Consider the following 22148-nt stretch of genomic DNA (forward strand, 5'->3'; position numbering starts at 1 on the left):
ACACAAGAGTTTCTGCAGATGCATGGAGGGAATAAACAGTCAATGTTTCAGGCTGGGATCTTTCATCATCATTATGAGACACAAGCTTGGTTGCTGTTGACATTTTGGAGTCAGCAGTGGAATATTGTTAACAATAATTTGAAACCAAGCACAAAGCAAGCTAGTCCTAGCAATGATGAAACCATTGGAATATCATAAAAACCCATCTGGTTCACTTACTGTATGCTCTACAGAGGAAATATGCCATCCTCAACTAGTCTGATTTCTATGAGACTACAGAGATACTGCCATGTGACAGTAAGCATGGGAATAGAATGAGGTGGAGGATAGATGTGTGGTTGGGGGATTGGAGCAGGGGACAGGGATTCAGATTTCTGGATCATTGGGACCTCTTTTGGGGCAGATGTGACCTGTACAAACAGGACAGGTTGCACTTGAATCCCAGGGGGACCAATATCCTGGTGGGGAAGTTTGCAAAGGCTTTGGGGTGAATTTAAACTAGAATTGCTGGGGGTTGGGAACCAAACTGAAGAGATGAAGGATGAGCCGGTTGACTCACAAATAGAGCAAGCTTGGAGACAGTGAGAGGATAGGCAGGTGATAGAGAAGGGACACGTCAGACTGATGGTTTGAGATGTGTCTATTTTAATGCAAGGTGTATTATGAACAAAGTGGATGAGCTTAGAGTGTGGATCAGTACTAGGAGCTATGTTGTGGTGGCCATTACAGAGAGATGGCTCAGGGGCAGGAATGGTTACTTCAAGTGCCAGGTTTTACATGTTTCAGAAAGGATAGGGAGGAAGGCAAATGAGGTGGGGCCATGGCACTGTTGATTAAAGATAGTGTTACGGCTGAAGAAAAGGAGGAAGTCATGGAGGGATTGTCTACGGAGTCTCTGGAGGTGGAAGTTAGGAATAGGATGGGGTCAATAACTCTACTGGGTGTTTTTTTATAGACCACCCAATAGTAACAAGGACATCCAGGAGCAGATAGGGAGACAGATTCTGGAAAGGTTTAATAATAACAAGGTTGTAGTGGTGGGAGATTTTAATTTCCCAAATATCAATTGGCATGTCCCTAGACTGAGGGGTTCAGATGGGGTGGAGTTTGTTAAGTATGTTCAGGAAGGTTTCCTGACATAATATGTAGATACCTATAAGAGGAGAGGCTGTACTTGATCTGACATTGGGAAATGAACCTGGTCAGGTGTCATATCTCTCAGTGGGAGAGCATTTTGGAGATAGTGATCACAATTTTATCTCCTTTACCATAGCATTGGAGAGGGATAGGAACAGACAAGTTAGGAAAGTGTTTAATTGGAGGAAGGGGAAATATGAGGCTATCAGGCTGGAACTTGGAAGCATAAATTGGAAAAAGGTAGTCTCAGGGAAACGTATGGAAGAAATGTGGCAAATGTTCAGGGGATATTTGCGTGGAGTTCTGCATAGGTACGTTCCAATGAGACAGGGAAAGGATGGTAGGGTGAAAGAACCTTGGTGTACAAAGGCTGTTGTAAATCTAGTCAAGAAGAAGTGCTTACGAAAGGTTCAAAAAACTAGGTAATGATAGAGATCTAGAAGATTTTAAGAAAGGAGCTTAAGAATGAAATTAGGAGAGCCAGAAAGGGCCATGAGGTGGCCTTGGCAGACAGGATGAAGGAAAACTACAAGTATGTGAAGAACAAGAGGATAAGACATGAGAGAATAGGACCATCCAAGTGTGACAGTGGAAAAGTGTGCATGGAACTGGAGGAGATAGCAGACGTACCTAATGAATACTTTGCTTCAGTATTCACTATGGAAAAAGATCTTGGCAGTTGTAGGGATGACTTACAGTGGACTGAAAAGCTTGAGCATGTAGATATTAAGAAAGAGGATGTGCTGGAGCTTTTGGAATGCATCAAATTGGATAAATCACCGGGACCGGACAAGATATACCTCAGGCTACTGTGGGAGGCAAGAGAGGAGATTGCTAAGACTCTGGTGATGGTTTTTGCATCATCAATGGGGAAGGTAGAGGATCCAGAGGATTGGAGGGTTGCGGATGTTGTTCGCTTATTGAAGAAAGGGAGTAGATATATAGCCCAGGAAATTATAGACCAGTGAGTCTTACTTCAGTGGTTGATAAGTTGATGGAAAAGATCCTGAGAGGCAGGATTTATTAACATTTGGAGAGGCTTAATATAATTAGGAATAGTCAGCATGGTTTTGTCAAAGGCAGGTCGTGCCTTACGAGCCTGATTGAATTTTTTGAGGATGTGACTAAACACATTGATGAAGGTAGAGAAGCAGATGTAGTATATATGGATTTCAGCAAGGCACTTGATAAGGTATCCCATGTAAGGCTTATTGAGAAAGTAAGGAAACATGGGATCCAAGGAGACATTGATTTGTGGATCTAGAACTGGCTTGTGCACAGAAGGCAAAGAGTGGTTGTAAACGGGTCATATTCTGCATGGAGGTCGGTGACCAGTGGTGTGCCTCAGGGATCTGTTCTGGGACCCCCTACTCTTTGTGATTTTTATAAATGACCTGGATGAGAAAGTGGAGGGATGGGTTAGTAAATTTGCTGATGACACAAAGGTTGGGGGTGTTGTGGATAGTGTGGAGGGTTGTCAGAGGTTATAGCGGGACATTGATAGGATGCAAAACTGGGCTGAGAAGTGGCAGATGGAGTTGAACCCAGGTAAGTGTCAGGTGGTTCATTTTAGTAGGTCAAATATGATGGCAGAATATAGTATTAATGGTAAGACTCTTGGCCGTGTGGAGGATCAGAGGGATCTTGGGGTTGGAGTGCATTGGACACTCAAAGCTGCTGTGCAGGTTGACTCTGTGGTTAAGAAGGCATACAGTGCGTTGGCCTTCATCAATTGTGGGATTGAGTTTAGTTGCTGAGAGCTAATGTTGCATCTATATAGGACCCTGGTCAGACCCCACTTGGAGTACTGTGCTCAGTTCTGGTTGCCTCACTACAGGAAGGACATGGAAACCATAGAAAGGGTGCAGAGGAGAATTACAAGGATGTTGCTTGGATTCGGGAGCATGCCTTATGAAAACAGGTTGAGTGAACTGGGCATTTTCTCCTTGGAGCAACAGAGGATGAGAGGTGACCTGATAGAGGTGTATAAGTTGATGAGAGCCATTGATTGTGTGGATAATCAGAGGTTTCTTCCCAGGGCTGAAATGGCTAGCACGAGAGGGCACAGTTTTAAAGTGGTTGGAAGTAGGTACAGAGAAGATGTCAGGGGTAAGTTTTTTTTTACGCAGAGAATGGTGAGTGTAAGGAATGGGCTGCCTGTGACAGTGGTGGAGGCAGATGTGATAGGGTCTTTTAAGAGACTCCTGGACAGGTACATGGAGCTTAGATAAATAGAGTGCTATGCATAACCTCAGGTAATTTCTAAGGTAAGGATATGTTTGGCACAGCTTTGTGGGCTGAAGGGCCTGTATTGTGCTGAAGGTTTTCTATGTTTTCTCTATGTTTTTATGTAATGTTGTTTCATTTAAAAAATTTCTCTGCAATGGCTTAACAAGACACTCAGTTGTATCACACCACTAAATTCAAGCAGAAGAAATAAATCAGACACACCAATTGGTACTGAATTTGGTTATGACAAACATGCTCAGAGCCCAGTTGTCATTGCAAATTTCTTCTTTGAAACATCCGGGAGAAGATATCTAAACTGTTTCATAGATGACTCAAATTGCAATATGACATAATTTGTAAGGCATATCCCTGTGTATATTCAGTTCCATTGGAAAAATGACCTACCAATGGAGTTTTAACAGTGACATTCATTCTAGATCTCATGATGTCTTAAGACCTCAGGTCAAACATTAACAAGAAGCAATGATCCTGTTCTGTATCTGCCATCAGTGCTTTTCCATTTCCAAAAACACTTGGAAGCAGCACTGAAGATAGCAAGGGCATATAATTTACTCTGGGTGGGAGACTATAAAATCTGTGCTCTAGACTAGATTGGTAGTCTAATTGGCAGATTCAGTCTGCAGTATGTATTGAATGAACCAGGCCAAGGGATAAACTTAGTTAATCTTGTCCTCATCAATCTACAAGTGGCTGATGCATCTATCCATGTGGAGTCATTGTGGAGTTGGTCCCATTTTCAGATCGGAAAACATACTCCATCATATAGTGTAGCACTACATTTAGATCAAACCTGGATATTCACCAGGCACTGTGGACAGTCAACAATTACCATGTATTCTCATGGTCTGGTAAATCTTTCACTGTTATTATCTAGCAGGTGAACCAATCTTGTTTCAATAAGGCATGCCAGAGAGCTTGACAGGAGCAATGGCAAGTATCCCAATCTGGTGAAATTGCAATAACCAGACGTTAAGTATGCAAAGCAAGGAAAACAGCATTCAATAGACAAAGGTCTGCAATCTTGTCAAATCTAGTTGTGAATGACAGTGAACAATCAAACAACTGTGTGGCAGGAGGAATCTGAATTTGAGTGATTGTTGAAGCTCAACTGACCCCACAACCTATAGACTCACTGTCAAGGATTCTGCAACTCAGTATTATTTACTTACCTTTTTTTGGGTGGCAGGATAGAGATATGTCTCTACCAAAGGAGATGCAAGGTGCTCATTCTCTCCTCTAGCCTGCAGGTCACCCCTGAGCAAGGTGTAGCACCTGTTTAGCTCCCGTGATCAGGGTCATGTGAAGCCATGGGAGCAAGAGGTGATGGTCATATGAACAGCTGGAGCATATCACAAGTCCTGGTTATGTGATCACTGACACCTGGCAGATAATCTCTGATGAGTATTGATAATGGCTGGGGTCACCAGTATCTTGTAAAGATACTGCCCCGAAGAAGGAAATGGCAAATTACTAAACACAAAGTTCACTGCAGATGCTTGGCATGAACATTTAATTCTCCAACTTCCGATAATTCCCTCCCTCCCTTCCCCATCCCAGTTTCACTCTGCCTCTTCCTCCAGATGCCTATCACCTCTCTCATGATTCTGCCTTCTTCTACTACACATGGTGCTTTCCCCTTACATTCCTTCTTCACCTCTCCTGCCTATCCCCTCCCTGCTTCCCCACCCTACCCCTTAATCTCTTATTGGTTTTTCACCTGGCACCTACCAGCCTTCTCCTTCCCACCCTCCTGCCGCCTTCTTTATAGGGCCCCTGCCCCCTCCCTTTTCAGTCCCGATGAAGGGTCTCGGCCCACGGATGCTGCCCGACCTGCTGAGCTCCTCCAGCATGTTGTACGTTGCAATGGCAAATTACTTACTGTTGAAAAATTTGCCAAGAACAAACATAGTCAACAGTTGGAAGACCATGATCGCTCACATCATACAACATGGCATGTAATGACGATAATGACTTTATTATTAGTTGCATGATTTATCTTCTTTTGCACATTGGTTGTTTACCAGTCTTTGTTATTTATAGTTTTTCATAATCTGGTTTTCACATCCTTCCTGTAGAGAGGCAACCAGAACTGAACACAGTACTCCAAGTGAGGTCTGACCAGGGTCCTATATAGCTGTAACATTACCTCTAGGCTTCTAAATTCAATTCCACAATTGATGATGGCCAATACACTATATGCCTTCTTAACCGTGGCCAAGTGGTTAAGGGTTTGGGCTGGCAATCTGAAGGTTGTTAGTTCAAGCCTCAACTGAGACAGCATGTGTATCCTTGAGCAAGGCATTTAACCACACACTGCTCCTGCACGTTTATAGCCCAGTGGCGGCGGTTGGTGCAGTATGGACAAGACAAGACATTGTTTCTGCCAACAGTGTATTCACAGAGTCAACCTGCGCAGCTGCTTTGAGCTTCCTATGGATTCGGACCCCAAGATCCCTCTGATCCTCCACACTGCCAAGAGTCTTACCATTAATACTATATTCTACTGTAATGGTGACATATATATAATTTGATAGTAGATTTACTTTGAAATTTGAGATTTTAAAGACATCACTGCACACAATGTCAGCTTGTGCATGAAAGATAAGGTTAAAGTATTTGCAGTTTTGTTCAATCAGAGGTGCTGAGTAGTTTATTCCATTTTTACATTCTCTGAGGATCTCCATCATCACATAAGCTAACTTCAGGCCAATCTGATCCATAGAAACCTTGTCAAGAAATATCTGACAGTATTAGATGTAGCAAAGGCTGTAACAGCAGGTAACATCCCAGCTGTATCTCTGCTCTGAACTAGTCAAATTTCTAGCTATGTAGTTTTGGTCCAGTTAACCGAATGTGGCATCAAGGGGCCTTGGTATAACTGAAAGGGTAATAAAGGGAAACCACTCCAACAATTGGAGTCCAAGCTTACAGAAATGAGGATATTTGTGTCTGCTGTAATTCAATCACCATAGCCCCAGGACATCACTGTATGAGTTCCTCAGAGCTGTGCCCTATTGCTTTGTTCACCATTTTTCAGTGTACAAAGCAATCCACGCTGAAATGCAGACAGATCCATGCAAAATTCAGACCCATGCTCTTAAGTGAATAGCAATAGCCATCTCCAACAAGTGAGAGACTAATCATCGACTTTTGATGTTTAGTAGAACAACCATGACTGACTGGATCACCACCATGAACACCACTGAGCAGAAACTCAAGTAGTCTAGCCATGTTCCTACTATTGCTGAGTCTAAACCCCGGAAACTCTCACCCTACTGCATTACATGAGAATCTTCACCAATAGAACTGCAGTACTTGAGAAGTTGGCTCACGACTACTATATCAAAGCCAATAAGTGCCTTGTCGGAGATGTCCAGCTTAAAATTAATAGTTAAAAAACACAGATATCTTAAACACATTAAATAACAGAGCCTGTGACAGTCATATCCAAATGGTGTAAACACTATTATGTGAAACTTTCAGTTCCCTTGTCAGCACCAAACAGAAGAGATTCTGCAGATGCTGGCAATCCTGAACAACAGAGACAAAATTCTGGAGGAACGCAACAGGTCAGGCAGCACCTATGGAGGGGAATAAACAGATGTCATTTCAGACTGAGGTCCTTCATCAGGACTGGAAAAGAAAGGGGGATAGAATAGGAAAGTGGGAGGAGTGGAAAGAGAACAAGCCGGCAGATGATAGGTGAAGCCAGCTTAAGATAGAGGTGGGTGGAAAGTGAAGTAAGGATCTGGGATGTGATAGGTGGAAAAGGAAAAGGTATAGAAGGAATCTGAAGAAGAAGAAGATGACAGTGAATCATGGGAGAAAGGGGAGGAGGTGGGGCAACAGAGGGAGGTGATAGGTAGGTGAAGAGAAGGGGTAAGAAATGAACCAGAATGGGGAATGGAAAAGAGCATAGTGGGAAAATGGAGAAACTACCTGAAATTAGAGAATTCGATGTTCATGCCATCAGGTTGGAGGCTAGCCTATAGGAATATGAAATGTCGAACCTCCAACCTGAGTTTGGCCTCATTGTGGCTGTGGACAGATATGTTGAAATGAAAGGGAACAAGTCCTTAGTAATGTGTTTGAATAGCCTTCAAAGAAAAAGTAGAATAAACCTTCTGAAGTAGGCATTATTCTCACATTATAATCTCAAATTCACCTCAGAACAGAGATAGGCCTCCAAACCTTCACCAACTAGAGGGAAGATCAGTCAGGGGTTTCACAACTCACCACATTCCCTCGAACATGTATTCACAGATACACACAGGTGACTACCTTTTTGACAACTTTCAGCTGCAGTTGCTGCTCTACCACATCCAACAGAGGTCCTTTACAGCTGGAGTAGAGCATTCGATCTTTAATACCACATTTATACCCTGGCATGGAGTAGATAAACACTGTAGAAATAAAAGTAATAATTTCAATAGAGTTAGAAATAATGACCCAGTACAAATGTGTATGAGCTTGGAACTGTTTGATTTCTATAAAGTGGCTAACAATGAGGAATAGACTGTCATTGCATGTCATATTTGACTGTAGTGAATCTGCAGCAAGTAGAACATAGAACATAGAATAGTACAGCACATTACAGGCCCTTTGTTTCACAATGTTGTGCTGACCCTCAAACCCTGCCTCCCATACAACCTCCCCTCCTTAAATTCCTCCATATACCTGTCTAGTAGTCTCTTAAACTTCACTTGTGTATCTGCCTCCACCACTGACTCAGGCAGTGCATTCCACGCACCAACCACTCTCTGAGTAAAAAAAACCTTCCTCTAATATCCCCCTTGAATTTCCCTCCCCTTACCTTAAAGTCATGTACTGAGCAGTGGTGCCCTGGGGAAGAGGCGTTGGCTATCCACTCTTATCTACTCCTCTTAATATCTTGTACACCTCTATCATGTCTCCTCTCATCCTCTTTCTCTCCAAAGACTAAAGCCCTAGCTCCCTTAATCTCTGATCATAATCCATACTCTCTAAACCAGGCAGCATCCTGGTAAATCTCCTCTGTACCCTTTCCAATGCTTCCACATCCTTCCTATAGTGAGGTGACCAGAACTGGACACAGTACTCCAAGTGTGGCCCAACCAGAGTTTGATAGAGCTGCATCATTACATCGCGTCTCTTAAACTCTATTCCCTCGACTTATGAAAGCTAACACCCCATAAGCTTTCTTAACTACCCTATCTACCTGTGCGGCAACTTTCAGGGATTTGTGGACATGTACCCCCAGATCCCTCTGCTCCTTCACACTACCAAGTATCCTGCCATTTACTTTGTACTCTGCCTTGGAGTTTTTCCTTCCAAAGTGTACCACCTCACACTTCTCCGGGTTGAACTCCATCTGCCACTTCTCAGCCCACTTCTGCATCCTATCAATGTCTCTCTGCAATCTTCGACAATCCTCTACACTATCCACACCACAACCAACCTTTGTGTCATCTGCAAACTTGCCAACCCACCCTTCTACCCCCACATCCAGGTCGTTAAAAATCACGAAAAGTAGAGGTCCCAGAACAGATCCTTGTGGAACACCTCTAGTCACAACCCTCCAATCTGAATGTACTCCCTCCACCATGACCCTCTGCCTTCTGCAGGCAAGCCAATTCTGAATCCACCTGGCCAAACTTCCCTGGATCCCATGTCTTCTGACTTTCTGAATAAGCCTACTGTGTGGAACCTTGTCAAATGCTTTACTAAAATCCATTTAGATCACATCCACTGCACTATGCTCATCTGTATGCCTGGTCACCTCCTCAAAGAACTCTATCAGGCTTGTTAGACAAGATGTGCCCTTCACAAAGCTATGCTGACTGTCCCTGATCAGACCATGATTCTCTAAATGCCCACTGATCCTATCTCTAAGAATCTTTTCCAACAGCTTTCCCACCACAGACATAAGGCTCACTGGTCTATAATTACCCGGACTATCCCTACTACCTTTTCTGAACAAAGAAAAACACCTCCCTCCAATCCTCCAGTACCATTCCCGTGGACAACGAGGGCATAAAGATCCTAGCCAGAGGCTCAGCAATCTCTTCCCTCACCTCGTGGAGCAGCCGGGGGAATATTCTGTCAGGCCCTGGGGACTTATCCGTCCTAATGTATTTTAACAACTCCAACACCTCCTCTCCCTTAATATCAACATGCTCCAGAACATCAACCTCACTTATATTGTCCTCACTGTCATCAAGTTCCCTCTTATTGGTGAATACCGAAGAGAAGTATTCATTGAGGACCTCACTCACTTCCATAGTCTCCAGGCACATCTTCCCACCTTTATCTCTAATTGGTGCTACCTTCACTCCTGTCATCCTTTTGTTCTTCACATAACTGAAGAATGCCTTGGGGTTTTCCCTTACCCTACTTGCCAAGGCCTTCTCATGCCCCCTTATTGCTCTTCTCAGCCCCTTCTTAAGCTCCTTTTTTGCTACCCTATATTCCTCAATAGACCCATCTGATCCTTGCTTCCTAAACCTCATGTATGCTGCCTTCTTCCACCTGACTAGATTTTCCACCTCACTTGTCACTCATGGTTCCTTCACCCTACCATTCTTTATCTTCCTCACCGGGTCAAATTTATCCCTAACATCCTACAAGAGATCCTTAAACATCGGCCACATGTCCATAGTACATTTCCCTGCAAAAACATCATCCCAATTCACACCTGCAAGTTCTAGCCTTATACCCTCATAATTTGCCCTTCCCCAATTAAAAATTTTCCTGTCCTCTCTGATTCTATCCTTTTACATGATAATGCTAAAGGCTAGGGAGTGGTGATCACTGTCCCCAAGATGCTCACCCACTGAGAGATCTGTGACCTGACCCGGTTCGTTACCTAATACTAGATCTAGTATGGTATTCTCCCTAGCCAGCCTGTCAACATACTGTGACAGGAATCCGTCCTGGACACACTTAACATTTAACTCTGCTCCATCCAAACCCTTGGAACTAATCAGGTGCCAATCAATATTATGCAAGTTAAAGTCACCCATGATAACAACCCTGTTAATTTTGCAGCTTTCCAAAATCTGCCTCCCAATCTGGTCCTCGGTATCTCTGCTGCTACCAGGGGGTCTACAGAATACCTCCAACAGAGTAACTGCTCCCTTCCTGTTCTTAATTTCCACCCAGACTGACTCAAAAGAGGATCCTGCTACATTACCCACCCTTTCTGTAGCTGTAATAGTGTCCCTGACCAGTAATGCCACCCCTCCTCACATTGTCCCCCCTCTCTATCACTTTTAAAGCACTGAAATCCAGGAATATTGAGAATCAATTCCTGCCCTGGTGCCAGCCAAGTCTCTGTAATGGCCACTACATCATAATTCCATGTATGTATCCAAGCTCTCAGTTCATCACCTTTGTTCCTGATGCTTCTTACATTGAAGTACACACACTTTAGCCCTTCTACCTTACTACCTTTACACCCTTTATTCTGATTCTCTTTCCTCAAAGCCTCTCTGTATGTTAGATCTAGCTTTACTCCATGCACTTCTTTCACTGCTCTGATCACTCCGGGTCCCATCCCCCTTGCAAATTAGTTTAAACCCTCCCGAACCATGCTAGCAAACCTACCTGCAAGGATATTGCTCCCCCTTGAGTTCAGGTGCAACCCATCCAATCTGTACAGGTCCCAACTTCCCCAGAAGAGATTCCAATGATCCAAAAATCTAAAACCCTGCATCTTGCACCTTCTCCTCAGCCGCTGCCATCTCCTCCAATTCTTACCATCACTATCACATAGCACTGGCAGCAATCCTGAGAACACCACCCTATAAGCCCATGAATGTAGCGGTTTGCATGACGCTATTAGAGCCAGGGGTGTCGGAGTTCAGAGTTTAATCCTGGTGTAAGGAGTTTGTATCCTGTGACTGTGTGTGGGTTTTCTCTGGCACTCTGGTTTCCTCGCACAGTCCAAACATGTAGCAGTTTGTAGGTTAATTGGTCATTGTCAATAGTCCTGTAATTAAGCTAGTATTAAATAGGTGAGTTGGTGGGCGATAAAGCTCATTGGGAAGAGCCTATTCTATGCTGTATCTCTAAGTAAAAAATAAAATATGCATAATTTGCAACCTTTGATTGCAATAATTTGTTACCACTTTTTAATGTATAATTAAATGTGCAAGAACATTGCTCTGTGTAATATTAAAGCCACAACAGAGTTCAAAGTTGCCTTGGAATATGTGATGGACAAAATTAATCTACTAAGTGGAGAATGAATTAGGAGCAAAGCAGCAAAACTTTACAACTACAGACCTTTTAGATGCAAAGCAAGTTTGCAGTACTGAATTCATTTCCTGCTTCCTTTTCAGGCAAAAAACTGCTGATACAGCAGAACCAAAATGGTTGACTTTCCAAGTATAAAGAGACAAAACAACCAGAATACTTGCTAAACAGGAATCAAAAAGGCTACAAGGAAAGGAGAGGCTGGGAAATGCCTCGCCTTCTGGTAGAACTTTTTGCCCAACTATAGGCCTTGCTTTGTATATGCTGCTGTGAGAAGCTAACAATAAGCAAGACAATAAATGAGCAATAACCAACTAGCAATATTAAACATTTGTGAACTTACCAACAGACTCTAAATAATCGCCTTCATGTGTATGTTTGTATAGGAAGAAATGGTAACGAGCAGCATTATTGGGGATCCTCTTTGGCAAGTCAAGTATGTCAGTTACATCAGTATGCACCAGGTTAATGGTTTCCTTCTCTATGTCTAGTTTCTGAAATGTGGAGAAGAAAAAATACAAGGACACAGTTTTGACATAAGCCAACACTTTTTTTTTATAACTTACAGAAAAATATCTTCTACAAAATATAGCTGAGCTATAAAACTAACTTTGTTTCCTCTTTTAGCACTTCTGGTATACAAATGGAATAATTGAATGATGCAGCTCAAAGCTCACCATACCTGTTTCAGCTCTTTGGAAGAGTTCCCTAATTAACCCCACTCTACTGTACTTTACCTATGTCTCTGAAAAATCCTTTCTCTCCCACCTCCTACAATCCAACTATCCACGATCTGTTTTTGTTCCATTGGCCTTAATGAAAGTTATTGAGGAAAAGGAATATTTCAATTTTCTTTGTTTAGATCATTCAGCTCTGCTGTCACAAGGATTGTTACAGAAAATCTTTCCTACCAAATGCAGGAGAACACATATCATAGTACAATAGTCTCTGTTTTATTTTTTGTACCTTATTATTGCACACTGGCAAATTACTATTGTGTTTATTATTAGTTATTATTACTATCGCTAAGTGTCTGTTTTAAATGTTGCTGCTGTAATGTAATAATTTCCCACTGGATCAATTAAGTACTTATTATTATTGAGGAGTTTCATTTTCTATTATAGAAACTATAACACAGTAAGCATTGGCTCTATATTGCTTTGATTTTGCTGTGTATCAATCAATTACTGTGACAATAGATGGTCAAACATTTCAATGTGCTTCACAGGAGCTTCATCAGACACACTAATGCCCCTCCCTTGGACAACATCGGTGTGACTTGCAGCTTGGGCAACTGCCGGTCTTTCATAAAAAAAACCTTGCCCAGGCTTGCACCCTGGAAACTTTCCAAGGCGTAAGTCCATGGTCTATCGAGACTAACAGAGGCCTACGTCAGACACAGTTTGCTATTGAGCTACATAAGCAGATGCTGGAAGGCAGAAGCTTTGACAAATTGGGAACTTCCTCTTTTTGAATAATATGTTAAAATTTAAATTAAGTATTCTTCTTATTGCAATTTATTTTCTATATTTTACTGAACTGCTCCTGCAGCAAAACAACAAATTTCATGACATATGCCAGTGATTTATTAAACTTGATTCTGATTTTCATTTTAAGGAGATATCAAGTCAGGATTCTGCAAGGAAATTCTCGAGTTAAGAGACTAAACAACTGGGGAGATGGTTAATAATGGTGGAGCTAAAGAAATCAGGAATACAAAATAAAAATGCAGCTCTCCAACATGTTGTAAGGTTGATAAAAAATTATAGTTTGAGAGAGTTGAAGTTAAGGAGGTGGAATAAGAATGAGAATCCTATCCATAATGACATAACTGTTATTTCTTTGGTTGTAGTTTGTGGGGTGATGGAAAGTTACTATTCTTTTAACAGCTATATATCCATTCAGCTATTCAGGATTCCCATCCGAGAAGACATAGGTGATTTTTTTCCTTGAGGTATGATTTAATTTAAAAAATTTATAAAAGCAAAAAATGCTGGAAATATACAGCAGGCCAGTTTGCATCTGCAGTTTTGCCCCTTCTCTTTTCAGAGGTTTATTGAACTGCTGCATAATTCTTCCATTTCATCATACATCTTCCTTTGGATGTCCAGTTTTAAAAAAAATATATATTTCATCAAATTCTAATACGTCTTTACCAAAGGAGGTGTAAGGCACTCCTTCCCTCCGTTAGCCTCCAGGTCATCCTTGGGCAAGGTGGAGCACCTGCTTTAGCCCCCTGATCAGGATCATCTGGAGCCATGGGTGCAGGTGGTGGATGGTCATATGAGCAGATGGTGCATTTCACAACTTCCTGGTTATGTGACCACTGACACCGGCACTCGTCTCGTAAGACATTGTCCCAAAGAAAGTACAGGTAGTCCTGAGTTATGAATGTCTGACTTACGGACAACTTACGAACTGAGGAAGGAGAATGCTGTCTGCCATTTTAAGTTGGATCGTGAAGCTGTCTGCCATTTTAAGTCGTTGCTGTTGACACTGTGTTGAATGTTTAACTTTGTATTTGGCTTAAAATTTTCTTTGCAAGGTTCACCCCTCCCCACCCTCCCCCCCGATTCCGGTCAGCTAGTGGCGCAGTGAGGTCAGTGCTGGGCTGGACAACGAAGATTCCCGAGTTCAGCCCAGTGACAGACCGCTCCTGTGCTGTGTTGATGTCGATCCAGTGACTCCCATACCATCCGTGCCAGGTTGATGTCAAGCTTGCAACTCGACCTCGTAAAAAGACTGCCACCTCCAGTTTAAATTCCCATGCGGAATATTGTGGAGGATCAAATACCCAAACCCAGCACAGCCCCCACTTGTCCCATTTAGCCTGTCTCAGTGCGGTGGTCCTTAGGACACAGTGGACCTTGGGATCCGGCAGAGGTCGGGACCCACCACCTGCAGTGTTTCCATTCTGACGGGAAGCAATTGTGATTGAAAATAAAGTGGAAATAATAAAGCGCTTGGAAAGAGGTGAAACGCCATTGGTCATTGGAAAAGCGTTGGGCTACAATCGGAACAATTTTAAATGATAACGGATAAAGTGAGAATAATGGAGAATGTGAAAAGTTGTGATGAAAGTTACAATTATTACTAATCAACACAGTGGTTTAATTATTGGAATACATACGTTTCTTAAGTGTTTTATATGCATAGAAAGGTAAAATATATACTATATACTAAGACAAAAGTTTGACTAACTGACGCTAAATAATACCGGATGTACTTGTTCCGACTTACGTACAAATCCGACTTAAAGACGGACTCAGGAACGGAACTCATATGTAACCTGTGGACTGTCTGTGTTGGCAAATTACTTATGTAGAAAAATTTGGCAAGAACAATCATGGTCATGGAAAGAGGATAGCTAAAAGGTGATAGGTGAAGCCAGCTGAATGGGAAAGGTAAAAGCCTGAAGAAGGAATCTGATAGGAGAGGAAAATGGACAATTGGAGAAAGGGAAGAAGGAGGGGAGGTGATAGTCAGGTGTTAAGAGGTGTGAGGGCAAAGTGGGGAATAGACGAAAAGGGTAGGGTTTTTTTTAAACTGGAAGGAATGGGAAAATTAAAATTTTTGGCCACAGGGAAGAGCTACTTTTGGAGGATGGAGTGAAGGTGCTCAACAAAACAGTCCCCCAATTTACAATGGGTCTCCAGTCCTGAAGAATGGTCTTGGTCCAAAACATTGGCACCTGACCTGATAAGTAGCTCCTGTACTTTGTGCGTGTTGCAAAGAAACTTGCAACCTCTGCTTTAAATATATACAATGACTTGGCCTTCACCAGCCATCTGTGGCAATGAATTCCACAGATTCACCACCCTCTGGCTAATGAAATTGCATCTCATCTTTATTCTAAATGGACATCTATCTATTCTGAGGCTATGCCCTCTGGTCCTAGACACCCACTGAGGAAACATCCTCGCCACACTCACTCTGTCTAGACCTTTCAATACTTGATAGGTTTCAATGAGATCCCCCTCAGTCTTCTAAACTCCTGCAAGTAAAAGCCCAGAGCCATCAAAAGCTCCTCCTATATTAACCCGTTCATTACCAGAATCATTCTCATGAACCTCCTCTGGACAGCTCATCTTATCTTAGGTAGGGGGCTGAATATTCCAAATGTGGTCTGAAGCAAAGCCTTATAAAGCCCCAGCATTACATCCTTGCTTTTATATTCTAGTCCTCTCGAAAAGAATACTAACATTGTATTTACTTTTCTTATCACCAACTCAAATGCAAGTCAACCTTTAGGGAATCCTGCACAAGGACTCCCAAGTCCCTTTGCACCTCTGATTTTAAAATTTTCTCCATTTAGAAAACAGCCTATGTTTTTAGTCCTTCTACCAAAGTGCTTGACCATATGCTTCTCTACACTATATCCCATCTGTTATTCTTTGCCCATTCTCTCAATCTCTCCAAGTCCTTCTGCACACTCCCTGCTTCTACAATACACCCTGCCCCTCCCAACTGTCTTTGTATCAGCTGCAGAATAAACCACAAAAACATTAATTTTGTCATCCAAATTGTTGATATATAACATCAATCTGACCTAGTATGAAGTATTGAAGAGGTCCGGCACCATCAGAAATTTCACATGGGGCATCAAACTAATATTATGTTTGCTCTTTCAGATGGAAGTTAAAGATCACATGGCCTAGCATTATAAGAGCATAGTAACACTTATTCCTCAATCATTGCCATGGAAAAAGATGAGCTCTGCTATTATTGCAAGGTTACATGTGGGATCTTGCTGAGTGCAAACTGACTGTCACATTTCATACTGTACGTGGGAGGCTCATTGGCTTTAAGACCTCCTGAGGTTAGGAATTGGTGACTAAAATTAATTTTGTAGATACAATGATTGTGAAGGTTATCAAAAATGAAAGAATTGTAGAGACAATAGGTGGGTTGAGCACCTGTAGGAGGAACACAATTCACAATGACTCCCGCAGTGATAGACCCAATGAAGTTCTTCAGTGTAGCTCCCATTGTAATGTATGAAATATGACAGCCAGTTTGCATTCAGAAAGAATAGTGGCTTTATGTCAATGCCCTGCTCTTCAAATGTAGCAGTACCTTAGATTAAAAATAGTAATCGTTAAGAAACATCAGATGTGTTACAACTATAATTAAATTAAAGCATTATACCATACACTGGTCAATTGTTAGCACAGTACACCTATTTTGTTACATGCAAGACACAGCTCTACAATTAACAAAATTAATTCAATCTACAGTGATTAAAATTTAAGCCATGAAAAGGGTATTACATACCAGTTGGATGTAATTTATCTTCTTCTCCTTAAGTAAGAGAATGGCTGTGATGGCATTTTCCTGGATTGGAAATGCAATACCTTGCATTGTCTGCTGTTTACTTTGGACACTGATCTCAGTCTTTACCTACAATGGCCAAACAATAAATTAGTGTATAACCATATTGGAGTTAAAGTGCACAAGAAATACATAACTGACATATAGACACAGTTTGAATATACTACAAACATAAAAGCAACATTTTAACAGACAGTTTAACATAGTCTGAACCTTATCACAATGCACCTTATTATTTGTTAATTGACTAGTGGTAATACTATTTTATGTTTTATGCATGGTATATTTACTGCGTTGTTCACCTTGGTCTGGAGAGAAGTTGTTTCATTTAGTGGTATGCAAGTGTACAGTTGAATGACAATAAACTTGAACCTTGAAACAAGCATATAATTCTAGTTAATTATATAAAATTACTGAAGAACTGTGGGCTGCTGGAGGTGGTGGCTTGGGTAGGTGCAGTAACAGCTGGACATTTGGACAAGTACATGGATAGGAAAGGTTTTGAGGCAGAGTTTCCCAAGCTGGGGTCCATGGCATAAAAAGGTTGGTTTAGAGGGATATGGGCTAAATTTGAGCAAACAAAGCAAACTTTTTGGTCAATGTGGTTAGCATGGACAAGGAGCCAAATGGGCTGTTTCCATGCTGCATTAATCTATCACTTTATGTATCAAGCTTAGGGGCTAATTTGGACAGCTCTCAAAAATATTCTGGAGTTCTCTAGAATAATTAATTTGTAGTGGAATACAAACTCTGTGCAAACTTGCCCAAGGACAATTTGAAGAAATTAGACAGCACTGATTATGAAGTTTACTGGCTGGCTGTATCAGCTATGAGTCAAAATGGAAGCTAGTTCTGATTGCAGTACATAATTCCAGTGTACAACTCTTAATGGGGAAGTACATTGTGGCAGAAGATCATTCTGCTACTGAATCTAATCTAGAAAATTATGAAGAATGGCACAAGGCAAAACAGAGAAAACTCTAAAGGGTTGTGGATGATGCTAATGAGGCTTCAATGCAAGAAAAATAAATCCATTAATGAAATTGTGTCTGATGGTCAATGTCACTATTCCCACTGCAGCATAAGCAACAAATACATAAAGTTTGTGTTTTAGTGAATGTTCACAGAGCTTCCTAGCATGTTTTCACGAGGGCAGTTGTCATCATAGGCTACAGATTAAAATGTTGAAAGATACTCCTTAGCAGTCTATCCTCCAACAGCTTAATGGGTTGCTGGGGTAACACTCAGCAGCCACTTTATTAAATAGCATTTCTACCTAATAAAGTGGACATCAAGTGTATATCCGTGATTTTCTGCTACTGGAACAAGGCATTAACAAGGCATTTCTGCCCACAGAATTGTCATTTACTAGATGATTTTTTTTGTTTTCACGCCATTCTCTGTAAACTTTAGAGACAGTTATGGTGAAAATCTCAGCAGTTCAGCTGTTTTTGACATACCCCATCTAGCACCATCAAAGTAATTTAGATCACATTTCTTCTCCATTCTGATATTTGGTCTGAACAACAAGTGAATCTTTTGACCGTTATCTGCATGCTTTTATACATTGAGTTGTTGCTACATGATTGGTTGATTAGATATTTGCATTAACAGACAGGTGTACACATGTACCTAATAAAGTGGCCACTGAGTGTATAAATGAAGGGCAGGAAAAGATGCATAGAAGCCAGGAAATGCCTGCACAAGGATCATCTGACTGCTGTTTATAATTTGATGATTTTATTTATATATTACATTGGGGACATTCATTTCATGGTGGATTTTATTTCAGCAATGCCTCCAGATGGTATGATTGCAAACTAATCTTCTCTAAACATCAAAGCAATACCTCAATTAAAAAACTATCTTCCTTCCTTTTAAATATCTCAATAATCACAGCAAATATTGAACCTTATTACTTTTTGAGTTATCTACACATCTCTATTTATTGTCTCCTCAAAATCCCCAATGCAGAATATGTTCTTAAATTCAGACAACTTCTTTATGGATATGTTGGACTCCCTTTCCTTTCTCCTTTTGCTCCTGCTGCTGGTGGCAAAAGCTGCTCTTGTGTTTGTGAGGTTATACAGCTTGCACCAGATGATGATGCAACAACTCAGGGGTCTTCTTGAGCAGTCTAGACAGTGACAATGTTGTTTCTACATATGAATCTTCAGTTACATTACCTTTTGTGCAAAAGCATTGTTTCCAATATGTACATGCTGCTCATGTGTGTATGTGCTGTAACATCCACTGTGTTACGTGCCATTTTGTCAGTGGATAGCTCTTCTTGACATGGTGGCTTGTAAACAGCTAATGCCGACGAGTCCATAGAATGTAGGCCATGAGTGCTGGCAGGCCCCCAGAGATCATTCTAGTCACTCACCAGACAGAGACATGCAGTAATTCATTGTTAGCTCTGGCATATTGGTCTCTGGTAAGACTAATTAAGTCAGCTCAATTGGAATAAATAATTTTAGTGATCTCCCTCTTATATGTGAGTTGTGACATATTGGAGCTATTTCCAGCTCCTGTCTTATATCAAAGAAGCCATGAAATTCCTATTACATTCAACTTGATAGCCACTGGCAATATGTTCCTTGCTCTGCAGTTATGGCTCTGAAGAGTATATACTGTTAATTGAGTTTTAACATTAAAGTCCCACTCAGTTATCTCTTGGCCTGTCAACAGCTTGTACTGTTTTTCACGTCTTCTGCCCATCCTCCTAGAAAGTGGAATGTGTCAAACAGCCAAGTCCAGAAGTGACTGATTTATGCAGAAACCTTGAAATCAGCAAAAAAAACAATCGCAGGAAAAAAAAGAAATGCTCCTGAGGTTAGTCAGTGAGAGAAAGAGAATCAAAATTCCCAGATATTTTCAGATTTTCTGTTTTACTTCAGATTTCCAACATCTATAGTAGTTTGCTTTCAGAATGTTCAGGGCTTGCCACATTTCCTGCAGAAGTTGACAAATGGAAATAACTGGTAAAAGCACCAAAGATTTGCAGAACTGAAACCACATCTTCACACAGACAGTGGGTGTGTACATGGAAAGTGATTCCTGCGGAAGTGGTTGAGGCAAATCCAATAACATTTGAAAGGCATTTGAGCACTTTTACAGATAGGAAAGATTTAAAGAGATATGGGCTACAGGACTAGCTTAGCTGGGCCAAAGAATTTGTTTTCTGCTGATCTTGAACAGCCAGAAGAAACTACCCTACCTGTAGTGTGAACAATTCCTTTAAATAGTACTGATGGGGCCCTACTGCTGGATATAGGTTCAGCTTTTAGATGTTATACATCATGTTAGAAAGAGTAGTAAGCTTCAAGTTGGCAGCGGTGGTCTTCATTTGTGTTGCATACGGACAGGCATTATGATTTCCTAACTTGACATACTTCCATCAAGTTGTAACTTTACACACACTTGCTTGCTCCAGAAATGTTACAATGACATAAGGAATGCTTTACAAAAAAGTTAATGATCAAAATGTGAAGGTTCTGGCATAGCTGTGACTCTTGCGCATCTCCTTTAATTTACCATATGTAAAATACCACATTGTTAAATATATCTTCTTCAAAAAACAGGTAAAGTTTGTAGCAGAGCATTCAGCAGTCAAATTTTAAAAAGAAAGCCATGTACACATAACTTTAAAGAAATGATCTTGTCAAGCTGATAAAGAACTTTACAAGGGGTGATTGATAAGTTTGTGGCCTAAGGTAGGAGGAGTCAATTTTAGAAAACCTCGCACATTGATGTCAGTGCTGGGTAAATTAATGGAAAGTGTTTATGACATCAGTGGTGGGTAAGGTAATGTAATGTACTCTTAGAGATGGTATATATAATTAACTGGACAGACAGAGTCTGATTAGGAACAGTCAACATGGATTTGTGCGTGGAAAGTCATGTTTGACAAATCTTATTGAATTTTTTGAAGAGGTTACTAGGAAAGTTGATGAGGGTAAAGCAGTGGATATTGTCTATATGGACTTCAGTAAGGCCTTTGACAAGGTTTCACACGGAAGGTTAGTTAGGAAGGTTCAATTGTTAGGTATTAATACCTAAGTAGTAAAATGGATTCAACAGTGGCTGGATGGGAGATGCCAGAGAGTAGTGGTGGATAACTGTTTGTCAGGATGGAGGCCGGTGACTAGTGGTGTGCCTCAGGGATCTGTACTGGGTCCAATGTTGTTTGATGATCTGGATGATGGGGTGGTAAATTGATTTAGTAAGTATGCAGATGATACTAAGATAGGTGGCGTTGTGGATAATGAAGTAGGTTTTCAAAACTTGCAGAGAGATTTAGGCCAGTTAGAAGAGTGGGCTGAAAGATGGCAGATGGAGTTTAATGCTGATAAGTGTGAGGTGCTACATTTTGGTAGGACTAATCCAAATAGGACATACATGGTAAATGGTAGGACACTGAAGAATGCAGTAGAACAGAGTGATCTAGGAATAATGGTGCATAGTTCCTTGAAGGTGGAATCTCATGTGGATAGGGTGGTGAAGAAAGCTTTTGGTATACTGGCCTTTATAAATCAGAGCATTGAGTTTAGGAGTTGGGATGTAATGTTAAAATTGTACAAGGCATTGGTAAGGCCAAATTTGGAGTATTGTGTACAGTTCTAGTCACCGAATTATAGGAAAGATGTCGACAAAATAGAGAGAGAGCAGAGAAGATTTACTAGAATGTTACCTGGGTTTCAGCACCTAAGTTACAAAGAAAGGTTGAACAAGTTAGGTCTTTATTCTTTGGAGCGTAGAAGGTTGAGGGGGGACTTGAATATTGGTCCCCCCTCTGATTCAGATGCAACTTGTCCCTTTTGTACAGGTAATACCTCTCCCAGAAGAGATCCTAATGATCAAAAAACCCCTGCACCAGCTTCTCAGCCATGCATTTATCTGCAAAATCATCCGTTTCTGCCCTCAATGGCACATGGTACAAGTAGCAATCTAGAAATTTGTTTTGATCACAAAAACAAGAAAAAAAAGCAAGAGAGTAAGGGAGTCAAATTTGTCACCCTTTACTTGCTGCCATTTTAGTATGTCTGTACATACCAATTATTCATAGAAAGGTGGGGATGTGTTAAATGCAGTCACAGGCTCTTATCAACTATGAATATTGTATTATCTAATTATACTAAAATACCAATTATGAATTATCAATAATGAAGTAGGTTTTCAAAGCTTGCAGAGGG

The 22148-nt window shown here is 41.2% G+C and overlaps 1 protein-coding gene across 2 annotated transcripts in view; it reads right to left on the bottom strand.

The window, feature by feature from the left end:
- LOC132378000 (twinfilin-2) overlaps positions 1 to 22148 on the bottom strand; it is a 172763-nt gene that overhangs the window by 5661 nt on the left and 144954 nt on the right. For both annotated transcript variants that reach the window (XM_059944577.1, XM_059944579.1), the window contains exons 6-8: positions 16897 to 17022; positions 11966 to 12116; positions 7669 to 7790 (exon numbers count right to left, since the gene is read on the bottom strand). In XM_059944577.1, coding sequence (XP_059800560.1) covers positions 7669 to 7790; positions 11966 to 12116; positions 16897 to 17022 — 399 coding nt within the window. The remainder of the gene's footprint in view (positions 1 to 7668; positions 7791 to 11965; positions 12117 to 16896; positions 17023 to 22148) is intronic.

This window comes from Hypanus sabinus, chromosome 19, assembly GCF_030144855.1.
Source record: "Hypanus sabinus isolate sHypSab1 chromosome 19, sHypSab1.hap1, whole genome shotgun sequence".
Lineage (NCBI taxonomy): Eukaryota > Metazoa > Chordata > Chondrichthyes > Myliobatiformes > Dasyatidae > Hypanus > Hypanus sabinus.